Here is a 19,414-nt window from a genome sequence, read left to right as displayed (position 1 = left end):
TGCCTCGAATTTTAGCCCTGAAACGGGGTATGGTGTATAATGTAGTTTGTATGAATGGTGTTTAGCCACCGTGAAGCTCAGCAACTAAACATCGGGCTGAAAAACTGCAGTGGAAAGCAGTTGCCTTTAGGGAAGCTTGCAGCAAGTTTATAGCAAGACAGATGTAGCTTGTTCCAGAGATTGTGGGTGGCTCTGAAAAGAGCCTTTGGTGGTGTTGGCCAATTGCCCTGCGGTTACCGATTACCGCACTCACTTGCTCTTGGCAGGCTTGTGGCTCTCGGTCTTCTTGGGCAAGAGCACCGCCTGGATGTTGGGTAGAACACCTCCCTGAGCAATGGTGACCCCTCCGAGCAGCTTATTGAGCTCTTCGTCGTTACGAACAGCGAGTTGCAGGTGGCGAGGAATGATACGGGTCTTTTTGTTGTCGCGTGCAGCGTTACCAGCCAACTCCAATATCTCAGCAGTCAGATACTCCAACACCGCTGCCAGATACACGGGTGCGCCGGCTCCTACTCTCTCGGCATAATTACCTTTGCGAAGAAGCCTATGCACACGGCCGACAGGGAACTGCAGACCAGCTCGGGAAGAACGTGTCTTCGCCTTAGCACGAACCTTTCCACCTTGTTTACCTCTGCCAGACATGATATCTCTCGACAAACCACCACACTGCTGACCGGCTAAGAAGTACGTTAAAATGAAACGCCGCACACTTACCCAGCTATTTGTAGCTTCCCCTCGTGACGTTATTCGTCACTGATTGGTTCCTTTTCAAAACATCCAATCGGGTGGACATAGTCTGAGACACCAATCGGTGTAGGCACTGCGGTTCATGGGCGGCCGCATCTGCACACGTGACAACCTCATCGAATCGGACGCGAGACAGCAGAACGGCCTTATTTGCATGCGGTGCCTATAAAGGGAAGGGCCCAGCGCAGTAAGACTTCAGTATTCCTCGCTTTCTCCTGCGTTGCGTGTTGAAAGAAAAACAGACGCGATGCCTGATCCAGCGAAATCTGCGCCTGCTCCGAAAAAAGGCTCTAAGAAAGCTGTTACGAAGACTCAGAAAAAAGACGGGAAGAAGCGCAAGAAGAGCAGAAAGGAAAGCTACGCGATCTATGTGTACAAGGTACTGAAGCAGGTGCATCCAGACACTGGCATTTCCTCCAAGGCCATGGGCATCATGAACTCGTTTGTCAATGATATCTTTGAGCGCATTGCCGGGGAAGCTTCACGCCTAGCCCATTACAACAAGCGCTCCACTATCACTTCTCGGGAGATTCAGACTGCTGTACGCCTCCTCCTTCCTGGAGAGCTGGCCAAGCACGCTGTGTCAGAGGGCACCAAGGCTGTTACCAAGTACACCAGCGCCAAGTAAAGTTCTCTTTGTTCTCTCTTTAAACAAAGGCTCTTTTGAGAGCCACCTACAAGGTCTGTCTCAGAGCTATGTGAATGATCTAGCCCTTTTATCGGACTGCTAGCTCTCCAGGTTAGCTGGGGTATTGTGCCCATCGACCAGACTGCCTGGGAAGAGAAGCCCAAGGTGAAGGGGCTCCTGTGATGGCAACGACCTGTATCCCGACTGGGTATTCCAGCTAATCGCTGATTTCTCCTGCTGGGACCCAAGGGATTAACCCCTTCACCGCCAGACAGAACTAGCTTTGCAGAGAGAAGGGGCTGCTTTACCACTGCGGCTAGCCGAAGCTGAGCTACATTGTGGGTCTATTGTCCTGAAAAGGACAATCCGTGATCCTAGCAGAGGACACAGCTCTTCAGAAACCTCGGTGGCGCTGTAGTATACGGAAGTATAGCAATGCAGCGCTCTACCGCCCTGAAAAGGGCAGCGCCGAGTCTTACCCCACTAAGACATGACTCGGTAGTGTCGTGGGTAGGACATGTGGCACACGGACAGGATAAGACACGAGGGGACGAAAAAGGCATAATAAAAATCACACACATACTGAGACATACAGAATAAGAACACTACACCACAGACGGAACCTACGAACCCTGGGCCGGCCCCCCTTCAAGCCAGCCCTGGGCCAGCCTTTGGAGGACACCAGCTGCTGATCCCAGCACATGTTCTGCAAACGGGCCCAACTCCCAGCACCCCGATCCTGCCAGCAGCTCAATCTATAGCCAGACCCAGCCACTGTTAAGCTGGTTATTTCAAGGTGTGCATAGAAAAGCGCGGGCAGACTCTGGGACAACATGATCATAGCCTAAGAGAGGGTGTGGGTGGCTCTGAAAAGAGCCGTTGAGTGTTTCAGGGTGACGAGTCAACAAGCTTAACCTCCGAAACCGTACAGAGTACGGCCTTGGCGTTTCAAGGCATACACCACGTCCATAGCGGTAACGGTTTTCCTCTTGGCATGCTCAGTATAAGTGACTGCGTCGCGAATCACGTTCTCCAAAAACACTTTGAGCACACCACGGGTCTCCTCATAGATCAGCCCAGAGATACGCTTTACACCTCCTCTGCGAGCCAAACGGCGGATAGCAGGCTTGGTAATACCCTGGATGTTATCCCGAAGCACCTTCCTGTGCCTCTTTGCGCCACCTTTCCCGAGTCCCTTACCTCCTTTGCCACGGCCAGACATGCTCACGTTTACTCCACGAGTTCCACAGCACAATACTCGCCTACGGCCGGCCCGCTTTCTTTTATGCGTACTGGACGGACCTGATGGGGAACTGCACCATTCTGCCTCAAGGGGGCGTTGCTTTTTTTAATATATGTTTCTCGTTGGTTGGCTGGAGAAGCTTCCAAGCGTGCCTCAGCCACCGATTGGCTATTTAGGAATATCAAAAACCTTAATGCTTTTGCCTCCCTCACCTCCACGTGATCGCTTTCGACGATCCCTCATTTACCACTAGGTGGCAGCATGTCGCTGTAAATAAACGCCAAACGGAGACCAAGATAAAGGCGGGCTTTTAGTAGTGATGGGAAGTTCGGATCATTAAAGTGAATCGGATCATTTCGATTCGTTCACTGAAATGATCCGATTCATGATCCGGATCTTGGGATCACTCAGTGTGCCTGCACGGAGTTACTGTTTTCCAGTAACTCCGTGCAGGCACACTAACGATTGGCCCCGCCCCTTTCATTATGAATCCTCCCCCCTGCCTCCAGTGATGTCAATGAAGGCAGAGAGTCGTTCAAAGATTCGGATCTTACAGGGATCCGAATCTTACAGTGATCCGGATCACTGTAAGATCCGGATCATTGTAAGATCCGGATCATTGTAAGATCCGGATCATTGTAAGATCCGGATCATTGTAAGATCCGGATCTTTGAACGACTCTCTGCCTTCAATGGCATTCTAATCATTAAGAGAATGTCACCATACTGTTATAAATAAATTCATTAATAATCACTGCCCCCAGGATTTACATTCCCCTTTACCTGCAACTGCACCTTAAGCTAACTTTATTAAATTAATTAAATTAACCCTCACCATTAAATTAAACCTAAACACCCCATCAACCATGACTGCCCTAAAATTAACCCTTAACACCCCATCAACCATAACTGCCCCCAAATTAACCCTAAACACCCCATTAAGCATAACTGCCCCTAAATTAACCCTAAACACCTCGTTAAGCATAACTGCCCCCAAATTAACCCTAAACACCCCATTAAGCATAACTGCCCACAAATTAACACTAAAGACCCCATTAAGCATAACTGCCCCCAAATTAACACTAAAGACCCCATTAAGCATAACTGCCCCTAAATTAACACTAAAGACCCCATTAAGCATAACTGCCCCCAAATTAACCCTAAACACCCCATTAAGCAGAACTGCCCCAAATTAACCCTAAACACCTCATTAAGCATAAATGCCCCTAAATTAACACTAAAGACCCCATTAAGCATAACTGCGCCCAAATTAACCCTAAACACCTCATTAAGCATAACTGCCCCTAAATTAACACTAAAGACCCATTAAGCATGGTTAATGGGGTCTTTAGGGTTAATTTCAGGGGCCGTTATGGTTAATGGGATCTTTACGGTTAATTTCAGGGGCAGTTATGGTTGATGGGGTATAAGGGTTAATTTTATGCTGATGACTGAGGGTTAATTTAATTAATTTAATAAAGTTAACTGTAGGTGCAGTTATAGGTAAAGGGGGGCAAACTCAGGGGAATCTAAATCCTGGGGGCAGTGAACATTATTAATGTATTTATTTATAAAAGTATGGTATCAGTGATATTCTCTGAATGATTCGAATCTCTGTAAGATTCGGATCCTTGTAAGATCCGGATCCCTGTAAGATTCGAATCATTCGACTCTTCGGTTCATTCGACTCTTCGGTTCATTCGACTCTTCGGTTCATTCGACTCTTCGGTTCATTCGACTCTTCGGTTCATTCGACTCTTCGGATCATTCGACTCTTTGAACGACTCTCTGACTCTATGAGTCATCGTTCCTGTGAGAATTAATGAGCTGTAACCTGACCCCAGAGTGCTCTGCAGATGACTCACAGCTCTAGGATCAGGTTACAGCTGCATGATGATTCACAGACTGAACCGCTACAAACGAATCGTTCAGTCTAGTGAACCGACTCATCCGGATCACTAAAAAGAACCGGATCAAATGAACGATTCGTTCATGATCCGGACATCACTAGCTTTTAGCTTTTGCCGTATCTCTGTTAACGGTCAGCCAGTACACAGGTTCACTAGGTAGGAGGCTGACCAAAAGAGAGGAGAAGAAATAAAAAAAGAACCGCAGCTAACGAATAAATGAACGATTCGAGCATGTAATTAAAATAAATATATAAAAAGATAACGCTCCACACCGAAGTCTCTTGATCAAAGGCGGGCTTTTTCAAACCATCGTCCTAGCCTATGAAAAAGAGGGGCGTGATTAAGCGTATCCAATCACATTTACGGCTACTCTATAAAGGGGTTGAGTTGGCCACAGAATCGTTATAGTTCTGTTGTATTCGTCAGTGAATCAGATCTGCACGCACCAGCATGGCTCGCACCAAGCAGACAGCCCGTAAGTCCACCGGAGGAAAAGCTCCTCGGAAGCAGCTGGCGACCAAAGCTGCGAGGAAAAGCGCTCCGGCTACCGGTGGCGTGAAGAAGCCACATCGCTACCGCCCGGGCACCGTAGCTCTTAGGGAAATCCGCCGTTACCAGAAGTCTACGGAGTTGCTTATCCGAAAACTGCCTTTCCAACGGCTGGTGCGTGAGATTGCTCAAGACTTCAAGACCGATCTACGTTTCCAGAGTTCTGCTGTTATGGCTCTCCAGGAAGCCAGCGAGGCTTACCTCGTGGGGCTTTTCGAAGACACCAACTTGTGCGCTATTCACGCTAAGCGGGTTACTATCATGCCAAAAGACATTCAGCTGGCTCGTAGGATCAGAGGTGAACGTGCCTAAGTAAACGTGGTGTGGGCGAACACTGTTTCCCCCTCACCCCTCCCACAAAGGCTCTTTTAAGAGCCACCCCATTGTCACTCAAACGAGCTTGTGTTTTGTGTCTCCCTTCGCATGCACGAAATTAACCCTGTTGCTCGCGCCCAAACTTGAAATATCTCACACCGTTATCCCGCTACCGAGCAAGCCCTTGAGCGGCCGAGTCCGCGGCTTGGCATAACGAGTAACGGCAAAGCACAATCTTTAAGCCCGCCCCTTATCTCTATTTTGTTACGGACAGAGCTCCGAGCGAGAGCACTGGCCGAATATGTCAATCCATGCATAACACACAAGTATGGGGCTAGGCTTTCAGCGGGTGGCCCACATAGCAGCGGCCGGGTGATTCAACGCCTATTTTCTCTTTTTCGGAGGATATGATGGTTCTGAAAAGAACCTTCTGTGTGAAGAATTAAGTTGGAAAGCACACACCAGAGGTGCTCCAAAACCCACGCCCCCCCTTCTCGCTTTTTGGGGGCTGCCTTTTTAGCCTGTGGCTTAGCGGGGCTTTTGGCAGCCTTGGGCTTTGCGGGGCTTTTGGGAGCCTTGGGCTTTGCGGGGCTTTTGGCAGCCTTGGGCTTTGCGGGGCTTTTGACTGCCTTGGGCTTTGTGACCTTTTTAGCTGGGCTCTTGCCAGCTTTCTTCACCTTAACAACCTTAGGCTTCCTGGGACTCTTGGCAGCGGCCGACGGTTTCTTAATCTTTTTTGGGCTTTTCTTCACTCCTGCAGGGGCTTTCTTGGGCGACTTCACAACCTTCTTAGGGGGCTACTTTTTTAGGCTTTACGGGAATTTCCTTCTTCTTTGATGTCTTCTCTTTGCTCTCCAGCTGCTTCTTGTTCAGCTTGAAAGAACCAGAAGCACCGCTTCCTTTCAGCTGGATCAGGGTCTCTTTAGACACCAGACCCTTCAGAGCGAGCTTCAGGCGGCTGTTATTCTTTTCTACGTCGTAGCCGCCAGCAGCGAGTGCTTTTTTAAGAGCTGCGAGAGACACTCCGCTGCGCTCCTTGGACGCAGAGACCGCTTTCACAATCAGCTCGGAGACACTGGGACCGGACTTCACAGGACGGTTTTTTGCAGCTGCCGGCTTCTTCGGCTGTTTCTTCTTGGCAGAGGTTTCTGCCGGCGGAGTCGCCGGGGAAGGAGCTGTCTCGGTCATCTCACTGCCTGGATCCCGCCACGAAAGAGTTGCAATCGCACGTAAACACGGGGTTAAACCGCCAGAAGTTTGGCTTTTATAGACGAGCTGCCGCACATTCATTGGTTCATGAGCGGTAGTCTGCGAGTCTATGATTGGACGCCGTTTCTGAAACCTCCCCATGCTGCCGATCGCCGGGGCATCGCTGGATTTGCAGTCAGGGGAGAGGGGGGGGGTTGAAAGGAAAATATACTTACCGTTTGCGCGTAAACGTCTCATCACACTTCTAATTCAAAGCAGCTGAATTTCTTTCACCGTGCAGCCCCCCCCAAAAAAACAAACAAACAAACAAAAAACTGCCAGGGAACAGCACCCAAGAGGTGTGAAATAATAAATAAATAAAATAATGAATACAGATAATTAATAAAATAAATTCTTTAATATCACCTATTAAAGATTAATTTACCCTTAAACTTAATCTATAAATTTATATAACCCAATCATTAATTATTATTTAAGAATAGCCTAATATTTATACATTAAAGAATAACATTAAAAATTATGATTATTTTTAACTAATAATAATCAATTAAATAATTTAAAATAAATTGTATTTCTACTGCTAGTGCCTGGCTGCCTGCCGGTCTGATGATTGTCTTAGGACTCGTAGCTGACAAGAGTTTACTTAGGGGTTATTTATTATTAACGTATTATATTATTTATTTATTATTCAAAATAATAAAAGTAATTATTAAGATTAGTGTGACGGCCCCGGGTTAATCGGTACCGTCTGTAATAATTATTGTTTGTGATACCTGCATTTCCCAGTATATGTTGTGATTATGGTGTGTGCTTTTTTTCCCCTTGTTTGCTACCCTGTCCAGGTGCCACATGTCCTGCCCCCTCCCTCCTTACACAGACTACAGTAGAGACCCCCTACTGTGCTGAGTGCTAATGCTCAGTCATATGCAAAGGAGGGCAGGATGTAATTCCCTTGTGTCTATTGGACGCAATTCCCTTGTGTGTCTATTGGACGTAACTCAATCCCTTGTACTGTTTAAATGCCCCTTTGTTCCCAAATAAAGAGAGTTCCTGTTTTACCTCACTACGAGTCCTGTCTTGTTATTGAGGTAAGCCTCGGTGCTGCCCTTATTAGGGCGGTAGGGTGCTGTATTGCTATACTTCAGTATACTACAGTGCGGCCGAGGTTCCTGAAGAGCTGTGTTCTCTGCTATGATCGCGTATTGTCCTTTTCAGGACGATAGCCACCCTGTGTAGCTCAGTTTCGGCTAGCCACAGACAGTGAAGGGGTTAATCTCTGGTGCCCCGGTGGCCATGGGGCGAAGGAAGCAACGTTCGGCGGGCGTACCCAGTCGGGGTACAGGTCGGTCCCGTCACAATTAGGTTTTGTCTTATCAGGACGTTTTATGTGCGAGAGTGTGTTTGTGTGTATTAGCGCGTGAGCATACGTTAGTGAGGAAAGGGTTAAGCGTGAGAATGTGTTTGTGTGCATGCACCACTGTGTATTAATGATGTATATACTATTTCTTTAACGTGAGTGCGAGTGTATAGAACTAGAAAGGGAAAATAACAGGAAAGATCCTTGTGAATTGTTTGTGTGTGTTTGTGTGTGTTTTTGTTGGGTTGGTTGATTGAATCATAAGAGGAAAAAGAAAGAATAGGAAGGAGCAAGGAAAAAGAATCAAAAGGAAAAAGAGAATCATAAAGAAGAACCATAAGGCAAAAAGAAGAAAGATTAGGAAAAAGCAAGATTTGTAAAGAAGTAGGAAAAGAAAAAGTAGATGCATATGTGTCACGGATCTGGCTAGTCCGACCGACTACCTCCGCTGACTTGTGCTCCCTTAGGCTGGGACAACGCACTCTTTCCGTGCCGGGGACGTCACATCTCCCTCCCCAAGCCTGTTAGTCCCGGTAGTGGTTGGGCTGTCTCGGTACTGAGGAAGCATCCCACCGCTACCAGCAATGTGACGGGACCGACCTGTACCCAGGCTGGGTACGCCCGCCGAACGTTGCTTCCTTCACCCTGCCAGGCTGCCTGCAGTTTGTTTTGCTTGACCGGACGGAGAGCCAATACTTTTTGCCCTATCTGGAAGGTGCGATCCCTAGCTGTCCTGTCATACCACCTCTTCTGTCTGCCCTGAGCTCTCTGGAGATTGTCCTTCACTGGGGTCGTGTATCTCTGGAGCCTATCTCGGAGCCCCAATACATAGGTAACTACGGACGGGTCGTCTGTTGGTACCGTGCCTTCCCAGTGTTCCCGTAGGAGGTCTAAGGGGCCTCGAACCCTCCGGCCGTATAACAGCTCAAAGGGGGAGAACCCTGTGGATTCCTGTGGGACTTCCCAGTAGGCAAACAAGAGATGGGGCAGGTGGCGCTCCCAGTTCTTGTGCTCTGCAGGCAAAGGTCCGAAGTATCTGCTTCAGAGTGCCATTAAATCTCTCGCATAACCCATTGGTTTGCGGAGCAATAAAGGGGTTTAATGCCACACAACTTCCAGAGCTGTTGGGTTACCTCTGCGGTGAACTGTGTCCCTTGATCGGACAGCAGCTCCTGGGGAACCCCCACCCGGGAGAATATTTGCAACAGCGCCTCCGCTATGGTTTTGGCTTGGATGTTGCTTAATGCTACAGCCTCAGGGTACCGGGTGGCATAGTCCACCACGGTAAGTATATATTTCTTCCCCGTGGGGCTTGGCTTAGCTAACGGGCCAATAAGATCGACTGCAACCCGGCTGAAGGGTTCTTGCACTATGGGCAGGGGTCTTAATTTAGCTTTCAGATGATCCCCTCTCTTGCCTACCCGCTGGCAGATCTCGCAAGTGCGCCAGTAGTCCCTAATGTCCCCGGAGATACCAGGCCAAAAAAAGTTCTGGGTGATTCTATACCTCGTTTTTCTCTGTCCTAAATGTCCGGCCAAGGGAATGACATGTTCGATGCGTAGTATGTCTGCCCTATATTTCTGGGGTATCACTAGCTGCGGCCTGGGCGCTTTACCAGTCTGTTTCCCCCCATCCGCGGCACTACGATAGAGTCTGTCCCCTTCCCAATGGAACCAGTAGTCGTCCATCCCCCCTGAGCCTTCTGTCGGTATACTGCTAGGGTGTCGTCCTGTTGTACTTCCTTACTGGAGTCCCAGGTGAGGAGGTCGGGGCCAGAGTCAAGGTCAGTGGGTCTTACCTGGGTCTCTTCGGAGGGAGGTGGCTTGGTTTGTTGGGCTTGTAGCCGGGTGGTTACAGGGTGCGCTTCCGCAGGCTTGGAGGGGCCAAATGTGGAGGTGAGATGGCCTAAGTCGTTGCCCAGTAGAATTTCCTCTGGAAGCCCAGTCATGAGTCCAGATGCACCTGAGCCGTGGGGATTTGATATACTTTGCCCCCTGCGACTTGTACTGCCACAAATTTTCCAGTTGTTACCGGGTACTGGTACCCTCTGGGGATCCACCATGGTTAAGGTGGCTCCGGAATCACGGAGCCCCCTGGCCGCTTTTCCATTGAGTAACACAGGCTGGCAGTGATGATGGCGGTTGACCCCCGCAATGGCTTGTACGATGTCAGCCTCGTGTAAAATTTCCCAGTCTTCTTCCTGACCAACACCTTGAACCACTTTGCACCGGGGCCTTCCTCGATATGGTCCCGATGGCTGGGTGTGAGGTTCGTCTTACCAGGAGGAATCCGAAATGCAGGATCTGCAAGCGCAAATGACTTGTGGATAGCCAGACTTTATCGCCGCAGTGGTAAGTAGGGGGACTGGAACGATGGCGATCCGCATATAATTTGTAGGCTTTACGGGCTTTGATTAAATTTTGCTTCAGGACTCGAAATTGCCTTGTTAAAGTGGTGACTCGATCTGAAATTCCGGAAATCGTGGGTGCGGTTGGCAGACCTGGAATCATAATGGGATGGTACCCATAGTTCGCATAGAATGGTGACATCTTTATAGATCGTTGTTTTTGATTGTTGTAGGTAAATTCTGCGGAAGGGAGGAACTGGAGCCAATCATTCTGAAGGTGCGTGGTGTAACATCTTAGATAATGTTCTAATATTTGATTTAGACGTTCAGTCTGACCGTTGGTTTGTGGATGAAACGCTGTGGACAAGGTGGGACAAATGTGTAGATTGCGGCAGAACACCTTCCAGAAACGAGACGTGAATTGTACTCCACGGTCTGAAGTGATGGTGTGTGGTAATCCATGAAGCCGGAACACAGCATCCAGGAACAAGGTGGCCGTGGTGGAAGCGGAAGGGATGCCAATGGTGGGAATAAAATGTGCCATTTTGGTGAATCTATCAATCACCACCATGATTGTGTCGTGTTTCTTTGAGGGTGGTAAATCTACAATAAAGTCCATAGAGATTTCAGACCAGGGAACCGAAGGAGTGGGTAATGGGCGGAGAAGGCCCATTGGCCTTCTGCGTAAGGTCTTGGTACGAGCGCAGGTGGTACATGAACGGACAAATGAGGTCACATCTTGATCCAGCAAAGGCCACCAGAATTGGCGACGAACAAGGTCTGTGGTCTTCTTAATGCCCCCATGTCCGGAGAGGAGAGAATCATGGCAGGTTTGTAGAACTTTTAAACGAGCCGGAGTCAGAACGAATATCTGATCACGGTAGTATAATAGGTTTTGGGTACGACGAATAGGGGGGTTTGTTCTTGGGACTATGGCTCTGCGGGATAAAGAGCGAATAAAGTCCATAAGAGATGGTTGAAGGGTGAGGAAGAGGCTGGAGGGAAGAATAGTGTCCGGTTGGGTCTCTGGACAACTCGATACAGGAGGTAACCGAGACAATGCATCTGCTTTGGTATTGCGAGACCCAGGGCGGTACGTGATATGTAGATTGAATCTTGTGAAGAAGAGAGCCCACCGAGCTTGTCTAGGACAGAGTCGCCGTGCGGAGCGAAGATATTCAAGATTCCGGTGGTCGGTATATACCGTTACTGGATGTTGAGTCCCTTCTAGCAGATGACGCCAGGTGTCCAGAGCCTGTTTTATGGCCAGTAATTCTCTGTCCCCCACGCTATAGTTCATCTCAGCTGGAGTGAGTTTACGCGAGTAGTAAGCCACCGGATGCAATCTTTGTTTCTCCCCATGTCTCTGGGACAGGACTGCTCCTACCGCTAGATCCGAAGCATCCACCTCCAAATGGAAAGGTTCAGCCACCTTGGGTTGAATGAGGATGGGAGCGGTGGTAAAATGTAGACTTGGGCACCAGGGGGCTCTTCGTGTTCGTCTTCGTGCTTTCGTATTCCGCGAATATTCGCCCGTTCCTGTCTTCTCTTCGGGCGAATATTCGCGGACATTCTTCGTGCTCGTTTAATCTTCGTTTCCTTCCCGGTTGCCTAGCAGGGGTTAATACGGGGTAAACAACACATCGGAGCAGCAGCAGCTGCCGTGAAGGAACGTGTGTGCAACTCTATTGGTCGTTTCGGCAGGGGGCTGGTCTGGCATCAACGAGTGAATTGCAGAACGCACTTCATTCGTTGATGGCAGGCGAGCCCCCTGCCGAAACGACCAATAGAGTTGCACACACGTACTGAGGTGTACTGTACACAAAATGACCTAGAGACAAATGCTCCAAGGAACTTGGCCTCCGTTTATCATACACAATCACACATCCATAGATGTTTAATAAGAGAATAGGGATTATTTTACATTTTTAAATTGATTTTGGACCACTTGTAATACATGCCTAACATTTGCTACCTATTTACAATGGCATACTTTGCAACAACCCAACTTTTACTGGACAGGACTGGAAAAAAGCAGGACTGTCCACCAAAATCTTGGGTGTGTTGGCAGGTATGCGGATGGAAAAATGTTGGACAAGAACTAAAAAATAGCTTAGGGTTAATGTACGGTTATGTTTAAGATTAGTAGCAGTGCACTGCTTTGGTTAAAGATGTATTATGTCTAAATAATAATTTAATTTTAATTTTAATGGGTTTTAAAAAAAAAAATAGGGGTTTATTTAAATGTATTTTAAAGTTAGATTTATTATTTAGTACTTTATTATATTTATTTAATGTTTATACTAGTGCTACCTACCGAGCTACAACTACCAACGTGTATTTGCATACCTAGTTTAGCTAAATTAGATGGGACAGGACTGGAAAAAAGCAGGACTGTCCCTGAAAAAGTTGGGTCTGTTGGCAGGTATGTGGATGGAAAAATGTTGTAGTATGAAGTGTGAGTTATAGCGTTAATGCTAGTGAGTGTAGAAGTGAAGGCCAGGACAAATAACAGGAGGAAAGGTCCTTGTGATTTGTGCATTCTACGTGTATGTGTTATGTGTGTTATGTGTGTTGTCACTGTGTTATATGTGTTATGTGTGTTATGTGTGTTGTCACTTGTCACTGTGTTATATGTGTTATGTGTGTTGTCACTGTGTTATTTGTGTTATTGTGTGTGTTATGTTTGGTTGGTTGGTTATGTATCAGAAGGAAAATAATGAAATGGAAATGGAAAAGGAAATGGGAAAGGCGAATGAGTGGGCAATTGGCGACCCACTCACCTGTTTCACCCCAGGGCAAAGCACCCAAACACTGTCAGTCTTAGACGTTTGGCAGCGGACTTCCAGAACTCAAACACAAGGCCCTAGCGTAAGCTGGCCACTCCGGCGGAGGTAGCAGGCGCTGCCACACCGCAAACAGACGCAGCCAGAGGGGAGAAACTGCCCTTACCACTAGGGACATTTGAGGCATGACTCTAGCCAGGAAGCGAACTGGCAGAGAAGAGACACTGGCACCACCACCAGCAGCAGCAGCAGAATTGGGAAAGGCGAATGAGTGGGCAATTGGCGACCCACTCACCTGTTTCACCCCAGGGCAAAGCATCCAAAGACTGTCAGTCCTTGGCGTTTGGGAGCGGACTTCCAGAACTCAGACACAAGGCCCTAGCGTAAGCTGGCTACATTGGCGGAGGTAGCAGGAGTTGCCACACCGCAGCAAGTGCAACCAGGGGGGAGAAACTGCCCTCTCCATTAGGGACATTTCAGGCATGACACTAGCCAGGAAGCGAACTGCCAGAGGAGAGACGCTGGCACCACCACCAGCAGCAGCAGCAGCATTGGAAAAGGCGAATGAGTGGGCAATTGACGACCCGCTCACCTGTTCCACCCCAGGGCAAAGCATCCAAAGACTGTCAGTCCTTGGCGTTTGGGAGCGGACTTCCAGAACTCAGACACTAGGCCCTAGCGTAAATTGGCTACACCGGCGGAGGTAGCAGGCATTGCCACACCGCAGCAAGTGCAACCAGGGGGAGAAACTACCCTCTCAATTAGGGACATTTGAGGCATGATTTCAGCCAGGAAGAGAACTGGCAAAAGATGCTGGCACCACCACCAGCAGCAGCGTTGGAAAAGGCAAAAGGTGAATGAGTGGGCAATTGATGACCCGCTCACCTGTTTCACCCCAGGGCAAAGCATGAAAGTCTGTCAGTCCATGGCGTTTGGGAGCGGACTTCCAGAACTCAGACACTAGGCCCTAGCGTAAATTGGCTTCACCGGCGGAGGTAGCAGACGTTGCCACACCACAAACACGTGCAACCAGGGGGAGAAACTACCTTAAACATTACAGAGAAAAAAATTAACTTTCCAAGCTAAGAGCTGGGTAACCCAACTTGGGCAGATTGAATATAAGAAAGGCAATCTGCTCCATCAGATGAGGTGCCATGCGTGAGCGCTGTGGACTCAGTATGTTTCCAGTCATAGAAAACACGCGCTCACTGTGAACAGTGGTTGGCGGACATGATAGTAGCTGCTGCGCAACCCATGAGAGTGCAGGCCACACACTCTTCTTTTCATCCCAGTAGCTAAGAGGATCAACATTAGGCGCAGAAGGAACTTCACAGAGGTAAAGTTTGACCATTTCAGCAGCACTACTCTCCTTTCTGCTGCTAGCTCTGTCAGATGGTCCAACTATACTCCCAAGTGCCTCTTCCCAAAACGCAGCTGCTCCACTCAGCTGTATTGTGCTGCTTGTGGCACTGCTGCTGATGCTGCTGCTAGGAGTAGCAGACCACATCATCTCCTCCTCCTCCTGCACCTCTCCCTCCTCGGACAGCATTCCCATTTTACGCTGCCAGTCACGCACCTTGTTGACCAATTGCTCCCGGTAGCTACTGAGAACATTACATTTCAAAGCTAGCTTTCCCTTAATTCTTGGATCGCAAAGGCACGCTAGCATCATTTCGGGACTCTCTTCCATTCGTTTGTGAAGGTGTACTTTTAGCAGATCCTTCAGCTTCCTGACTATGGCTGCTACGTCAGGATGTAGAGTGCCACCTTGAACAGCATCACGGTTTCCAAGGAACACATCCATCTTGCTGCCTAGATGGGAGAACACTGGGATTACCTGGGCCAGACTGGCAGTGTTTGATCTTAAATTTTCGGTGGCATCCCTGAATGGTTTAAGGACTGCCACTAGCTGGGTGATCACTGTCCAATCCTCCCTATTCAATGGAGAGGTAATCCCAATATTGTGCTCTGAGGCAAGATTATGGATTGCCCTCTGTTGCTCCAAAATCCTCTCCAGCATGTCTAACGTGGAGTTCCACCGTGTACTGACATCCTGACGTAGGCAGTGTACGGGAAGACCTGACCTCTCTTGCTCTTCCCTCAAAAGTTGGCTAGCCTTAACACTATGGTGAAAGTGCCCAGCGATCTTTCTGCAGCGGGACAGAACTACTGCTGCCACATTAGTTCCTTCTGACATTGCTGCCTTCACTACAAGATGGATGATGTGGGCTGCACAGCGCACACCAACAATATGACCATCTCACAGCGCTTTCACCATATTGGCACCTCCGTCAGTTACCACAAAACCAACTTCAACATTGGTGCCCGCCTCTGCTCCCACCCAAAGGCTAAACATTTTCCTCATTGCATGCAGAATATTTTGGGAAGTGTGCTTTTCATCCATCACTTCTGCAAGGAGAAGGAAAGATCGGTAGCCTGCTGCATCAGCTTCCTTAGACACACCGGGCTGCCACCAGTGTGCTGTCAAAGAAAGAAAGGCATGCTGGCCGCTAGGTGCACTCCACAAATCTGTAGTGAAATGAACAGACTGACCAGCAGCCTTGGAAAGCTCCTCTTTCACTGCTGCAACACAGGACCGATACAGCGAGGGGACAATGTTCCTGCTGAAAGTGGAACGTGACGGAACTGTATATTGTGGAGCCACAGCCGCCATCAATTGTTTGAAAGGCTCCCCTTCGATCATAGAGAAGGATGCCCCTCCAACAGCAATGAACTGACCAATCAGTCACGTTACTTTATTGGCCTGCTGTTTGGGCATTGACCTTTTGGATTGGAATGCCACAAATTGTTCCAGGGTGGGCTGGACATGCAGTGCTCCAACCTGCCTTGGTCTCTGGCTGCCAGCACTAGTTGCTGCTGCTGCTGCTGCTATTGGCTCAGAAGAAGAAGCTGTTGGGGTTTTTCCACGGCCACCAGCTATGCTGCCTGCACTAAGTTTTACCTCTGCATCTTTCCCCAATAGCACAGCGTTGTGTTGAGTGCTGAGGTGATGCTTCATGCTAGCACTGGTAAAATGGCCAGACACTTTCCCTCTGCTTATTAGCTTCCCACAATGTTTGCACTTTCCATAGCGCCCTTCTTCAACATTTTCAAAGTGCTCCCAAATTGGGGCGCGCATAGCCTTGGAGTGTGCCTTGGGTGCTGCTCTTACTGCTCGGGGTGGATGAACAGAGGCAGAACTAGTGGTGGTGGGACTGGTGGTAACAGTACTGGCCATAGTGGGACTGCTAATTGCTTTAGATTTGCTAGGTTTTGCTGCTGCTGCTGGTGGTGGTGATGGTGATGATCGTAGCGGAGAAGGTGGAGGCTCAGGGGAAAATTGTGCACTAGTCATTTGGACACTGCTCCCCACAAAGGAATGAGATCGCTTTGGTTTGGGACCCCTCTGAGTCTTGCTGCTAATTTGGCTCTGCTTGGTACCTTGCATGCTGCTTGTGGATGGGGAAGATGCTGCTTGGGGCAAAAGGCACTTCTTTTTAGTCACTGGGCTGGTACTACTTGTGCTACCCTTTAACTTTGAACGTGCTTCTGGTGCTTTAGGCTTTCCGTAAAAAACCATAGAGCTCGTGGGCCTAGCCGCACTACTACTGCCTGCTTTTGGTGCCTTTCCTTTACTTGATGATCCTTCAAGCAATGCTTCCCCAAATGATAAGAGAGAGCTTGGCCTACTTGGCCGACTAGACTGACGCAAAGGCTGCATCTTAGAACTGGTGGTGGTGCTGGTGGTGGTAGATGGAGCTTGTCCCTCCTTAGTCCCAAAAGGAGGATCCATTTCAAATTTTGTGTTGTGTGTGTAGTGTAGTGTAGTGTAGTGTAGTGTTTAAAAAACTATAAAAAAAAAATAAAAAAATAAAAAAAAGGAAAAACGAATTAAAGACAAAAAAATTAGAGGAAGTTCTCTTCAGTGCTACTGCTTAAAAAGTAAAACTATGCACTACTGCACTGTGCTGTGTGCAATCTGCCAAAGTCCTAAAGTTATTTAAATTATTAACTCAAGATTAACTATTTAAGAACTAGCAGTATTTTATTTTTAATTTGAATTTACACGGGCCTAAGAGCTTAGCCTACTACTATGCTAGCCTAAAGCTATATTTCCTTACTATAAGTCTACCTCTAGGCAGACGCTCTCAAACCCACTAAGCTAAAGTGAGGTTAAATCAGATTCAGTGTATGATTTATTAATTAATATTAAGTTATATAATATTAATAGATTAGAACTAATTTACTTATATATTATGTATTATAGATAGAAGAATATAGATTATGAATTAGAATTTAGAATTACTTATATTATAGATTATGAATTAGAATATTATTATTTATAATATATTATAGATTAAGATTAAAGAAGATTAGAATTATTTTAGTACTACAGCTAGTAGCTTGAAGCTTTGCTTAGTACAGCTCGTCACAGTCAATTTTTCTTGAAAATAATTAGAAATAAAATAAAATGTCACAGCAAAACAGTTAGCTTCACTGCTTGCTGCACTCACTAGCCCAACAAGTTCACTTCACTGATGGACTGAGGTGAGCAAAACACTAAGGGTACTTTTAATAAAATTGAAATAAAATGTAAAATAAATGAGAAAATCTTTGCAAAACAGTTAACGTCACTGCTTGCTGATCAAAAAAAAACACAGCACTTATGCGGCTGCACTCACTAGCCCAACAAGTTCACTTCACTGATGGACTGAGGTGAGCAAAACAAATGAAATAAAATGAAAGATTAATTAAGAAAAATTGACTTGGTCTCTTACTGTTGCTAAAACAAAGCACAAACTATAGAGCTGCAGCACCAGTACTAATAAGATTAGCTGAACTATACGCTAGTAGTAATTAATTAATATTATTACTTTTATTTATAGCTAATTTAATTAACTATTAAGATAAGAAAGAATTAGAGAATTATTGATATTAATGATTTTAGATTAGACACTAGTAGATGTCTTGAATGTCTACAGTACACTCTACACTAGTATACTATTACTAACTATAACTGACAAATATATATATAAGTTTATAATGAATTCAATTATTAATTATATTAATTAATATTACTGATTTTAAATTAGACACTAGTAGATGAATGTCTACAGTACACGCTACACTAGTATACTATAGTATATATATATATGACTGACAAATATATATATATATAATAATGAACTATTAAATTATAGATTCTATTAAATTATTATTTCTAAATGCTATTTAATTTATTTAAGCAGGACAGGCAATAGGCACTAGTGCCAGCCCAGGGCAAGGGCACCCCAGTGCCACTAAGGCACTGGGTGCACTGTCAACTCAACAGCACTTACACTACAGTTGATGACAAATTAAATAAAAAAAATTAAATTAATCAAATTATTATTATTAATTATATTAAGTAGCACTGAAGTGAGGATGAAGTACACTGTGAGAAATGGCAGGCTAAGGCTTACCAGTCTCACACAGAACAGAACAATCTCTCTGTAACGCTCGGATGCAGCACAACAGTGTTGCCAAAGCAGTCACAGCGAAAAATGAATGGATCTCTCAGGCAAGCTCTGGTCTTATAAAGGCGCCTTCAGAATTCAAAAATCAGCAGCACAGGCATTGGACGAGACCCTTAGCGTGACGTCACAAGAGTGAGCTGATTGGACAGACGAGATCAGCTCACTCCTGTTTGAAATTTTGGCGGCTGCGCGGCAAAAACGAAGACGATCACGAAGAATCTTCGATTCTTCGTGGTTGTGAGTCTTCGTCTTCTCCTACGTTTTGCCGGCACTGTATTCTCTTCGGCGTGTCTTCGGAACGAACAAAAAAACGGCCTCTTCGTGCTCGTTTTCATGTTCGCCCGAAGACGAATGCCCAAGTCTAGTAACCAGCTTGTTTACTTCTTCTGCTGGAAAGAAGAAGGATTCTTCCGATAGTTCCCCCTCCTCTAGGGATTCGGGATCTTACATCTGCCAATCCTTTTCAGAATCTGAAGTGTAAGGTTCCTGACCAGAGGGCCGGAACCCAGGCCGAGGGTCGGGGCCCACCGATCTAGGCTGAGGTAAAGAAAACATAACAGAGGTTTTAATCTGCTGAAAAGTGGACTGAAGCTCAGCCTTCATCGATTCCTTGAATTCTGAAATGGACTCCTCTCTGGCTTTGAGGCAGGATGAGCAAAATTTCCTAGAGGCGTCAGACATTGTAGCCTTGCAGTTTTTACAGGCAAAATGTTTCGTCTTGGATGCAGCCTTCCTAGGAGCTGGTGATTCTTCAGGGAGGTCTGGCTTATCTAGTGACATCCTAATAATAAAGGATAGGAGACGGTTA

At 46.9% G+C, this 19,414-nt stretch overlaps 5 protein-coding genes across 5 annotated transcripts; 2 read left to right on the top strand and 3 right to left on the bottom strand.

Moving 5' to 3' along the window:
* Window positions 1-249: 249 nt before the first annotated feature.
* Window positions 250-648, bottom strand: LOC128469055 (histone H2A type 2-B-like). The gene has a single exon (XM_053450850.1). It carries the CDS (start codon window positions 640-642, stop codon window positions 250-252), a length of 393 nt encoding a protein of 130 aa, XP_053306825.1. The 5' UTR covers window positions 643-648.
* Window positions 649-921: 273 nt separating this feature from the next.
* LOC128468980 (histone H2B 1.1-like) lies at window positions 922-1,395 on the top strand. The gene has a single exon (XM_053450785.1). The coding sequence runs from the start codon at window positions 995-997 to the stop codon at window positions 1,373-1,375; it is 381 nt and encodes a 126-aa protein (XP_053306760.1). The 5' UTR covers window positions 922-994; the 3' UTR covers window positions 1,376-1,395.
* An 881-nt stretch (window positions 1,396-2,276) lies between these two features.
* On the bottom strand, window positions 2,277-2,861 carry LOC128468208 (histone H4-like). Its single transcript, XM_053449901.1, has 2 exons — window positions 2,831-2,861; window positions 2,277-2,677 (listed from the first exon to the last, which is right to left on the bottom strand). The coding sequence occupies exons 1-2, from the start codon at window positions 2,859-2,861 to the stop codon at window positions 2,286-2,288; spliced, it is 423 nt and encodes a 140-aa protein (XP_053305876.1). The 3' UTR covers window positions 2,277-2,285.
* Window positions 2,862-4,973: 2,112 nt separating this feature from the next.
* LOC128468885 (histone H3) lies at window positions 4,974-5,471 on the top strand. Its single transcript, XM_053450702.1, has one exon. The coding sequence runs from the start codon at window positions 4,978-4,980 to the stop codon at window positions 5,386-5,388; it is 411 nt and encodes a 136-aa protein (XP_053306677.1). The 5' UTR covers window positions 4,974-4,977; the 3' UTR covers window positions 5,389-5,471.
* A 297-nt stretch (window positions 5,472-5,768) lies between these two features.
* LOC128468207 (histone H1A-like) lies at window positions 5,769-6,752 on the bottom strand. The gene is made up of 2 exons (XM_053449900.1): window positions 6,193-6,752; window positions 5,769-5,903 (listed from the first exon to the last, which is right to left on the bottom strand). Exons 1-2 carry the CDS (start codon window positions 6,739-6,741, stop codon window positions 5,769-5,771), a joined length of 684 nt encoding a protein of 227 aa, XP_053305875.1. The 5' UTR covers window positions 6,742-6,752.
* Between the last annotated feature and the right edge of the window lie 12,662 nt (window positions 6,753-19,414).

This window comes from Spea bombifrons, chromosome 11 (genome assembly GCF_027358695.1).
Source record: "Spea bombifrons isolate aSpeBom1 chromosome 11, aSpeBom1.2.pri, whole genome shotgun sequence".
NCBI classification, from domain to species: Eukaryota; Metazoa; Chordata; class Amphibia; order Anura; family Pelobatidae; genus Spea; species Spea bombifrons.
Note: the sequence above shows the minus strand (reverse complement) of the source record. Positions and strands in the feature narration are given on the sequence as shown.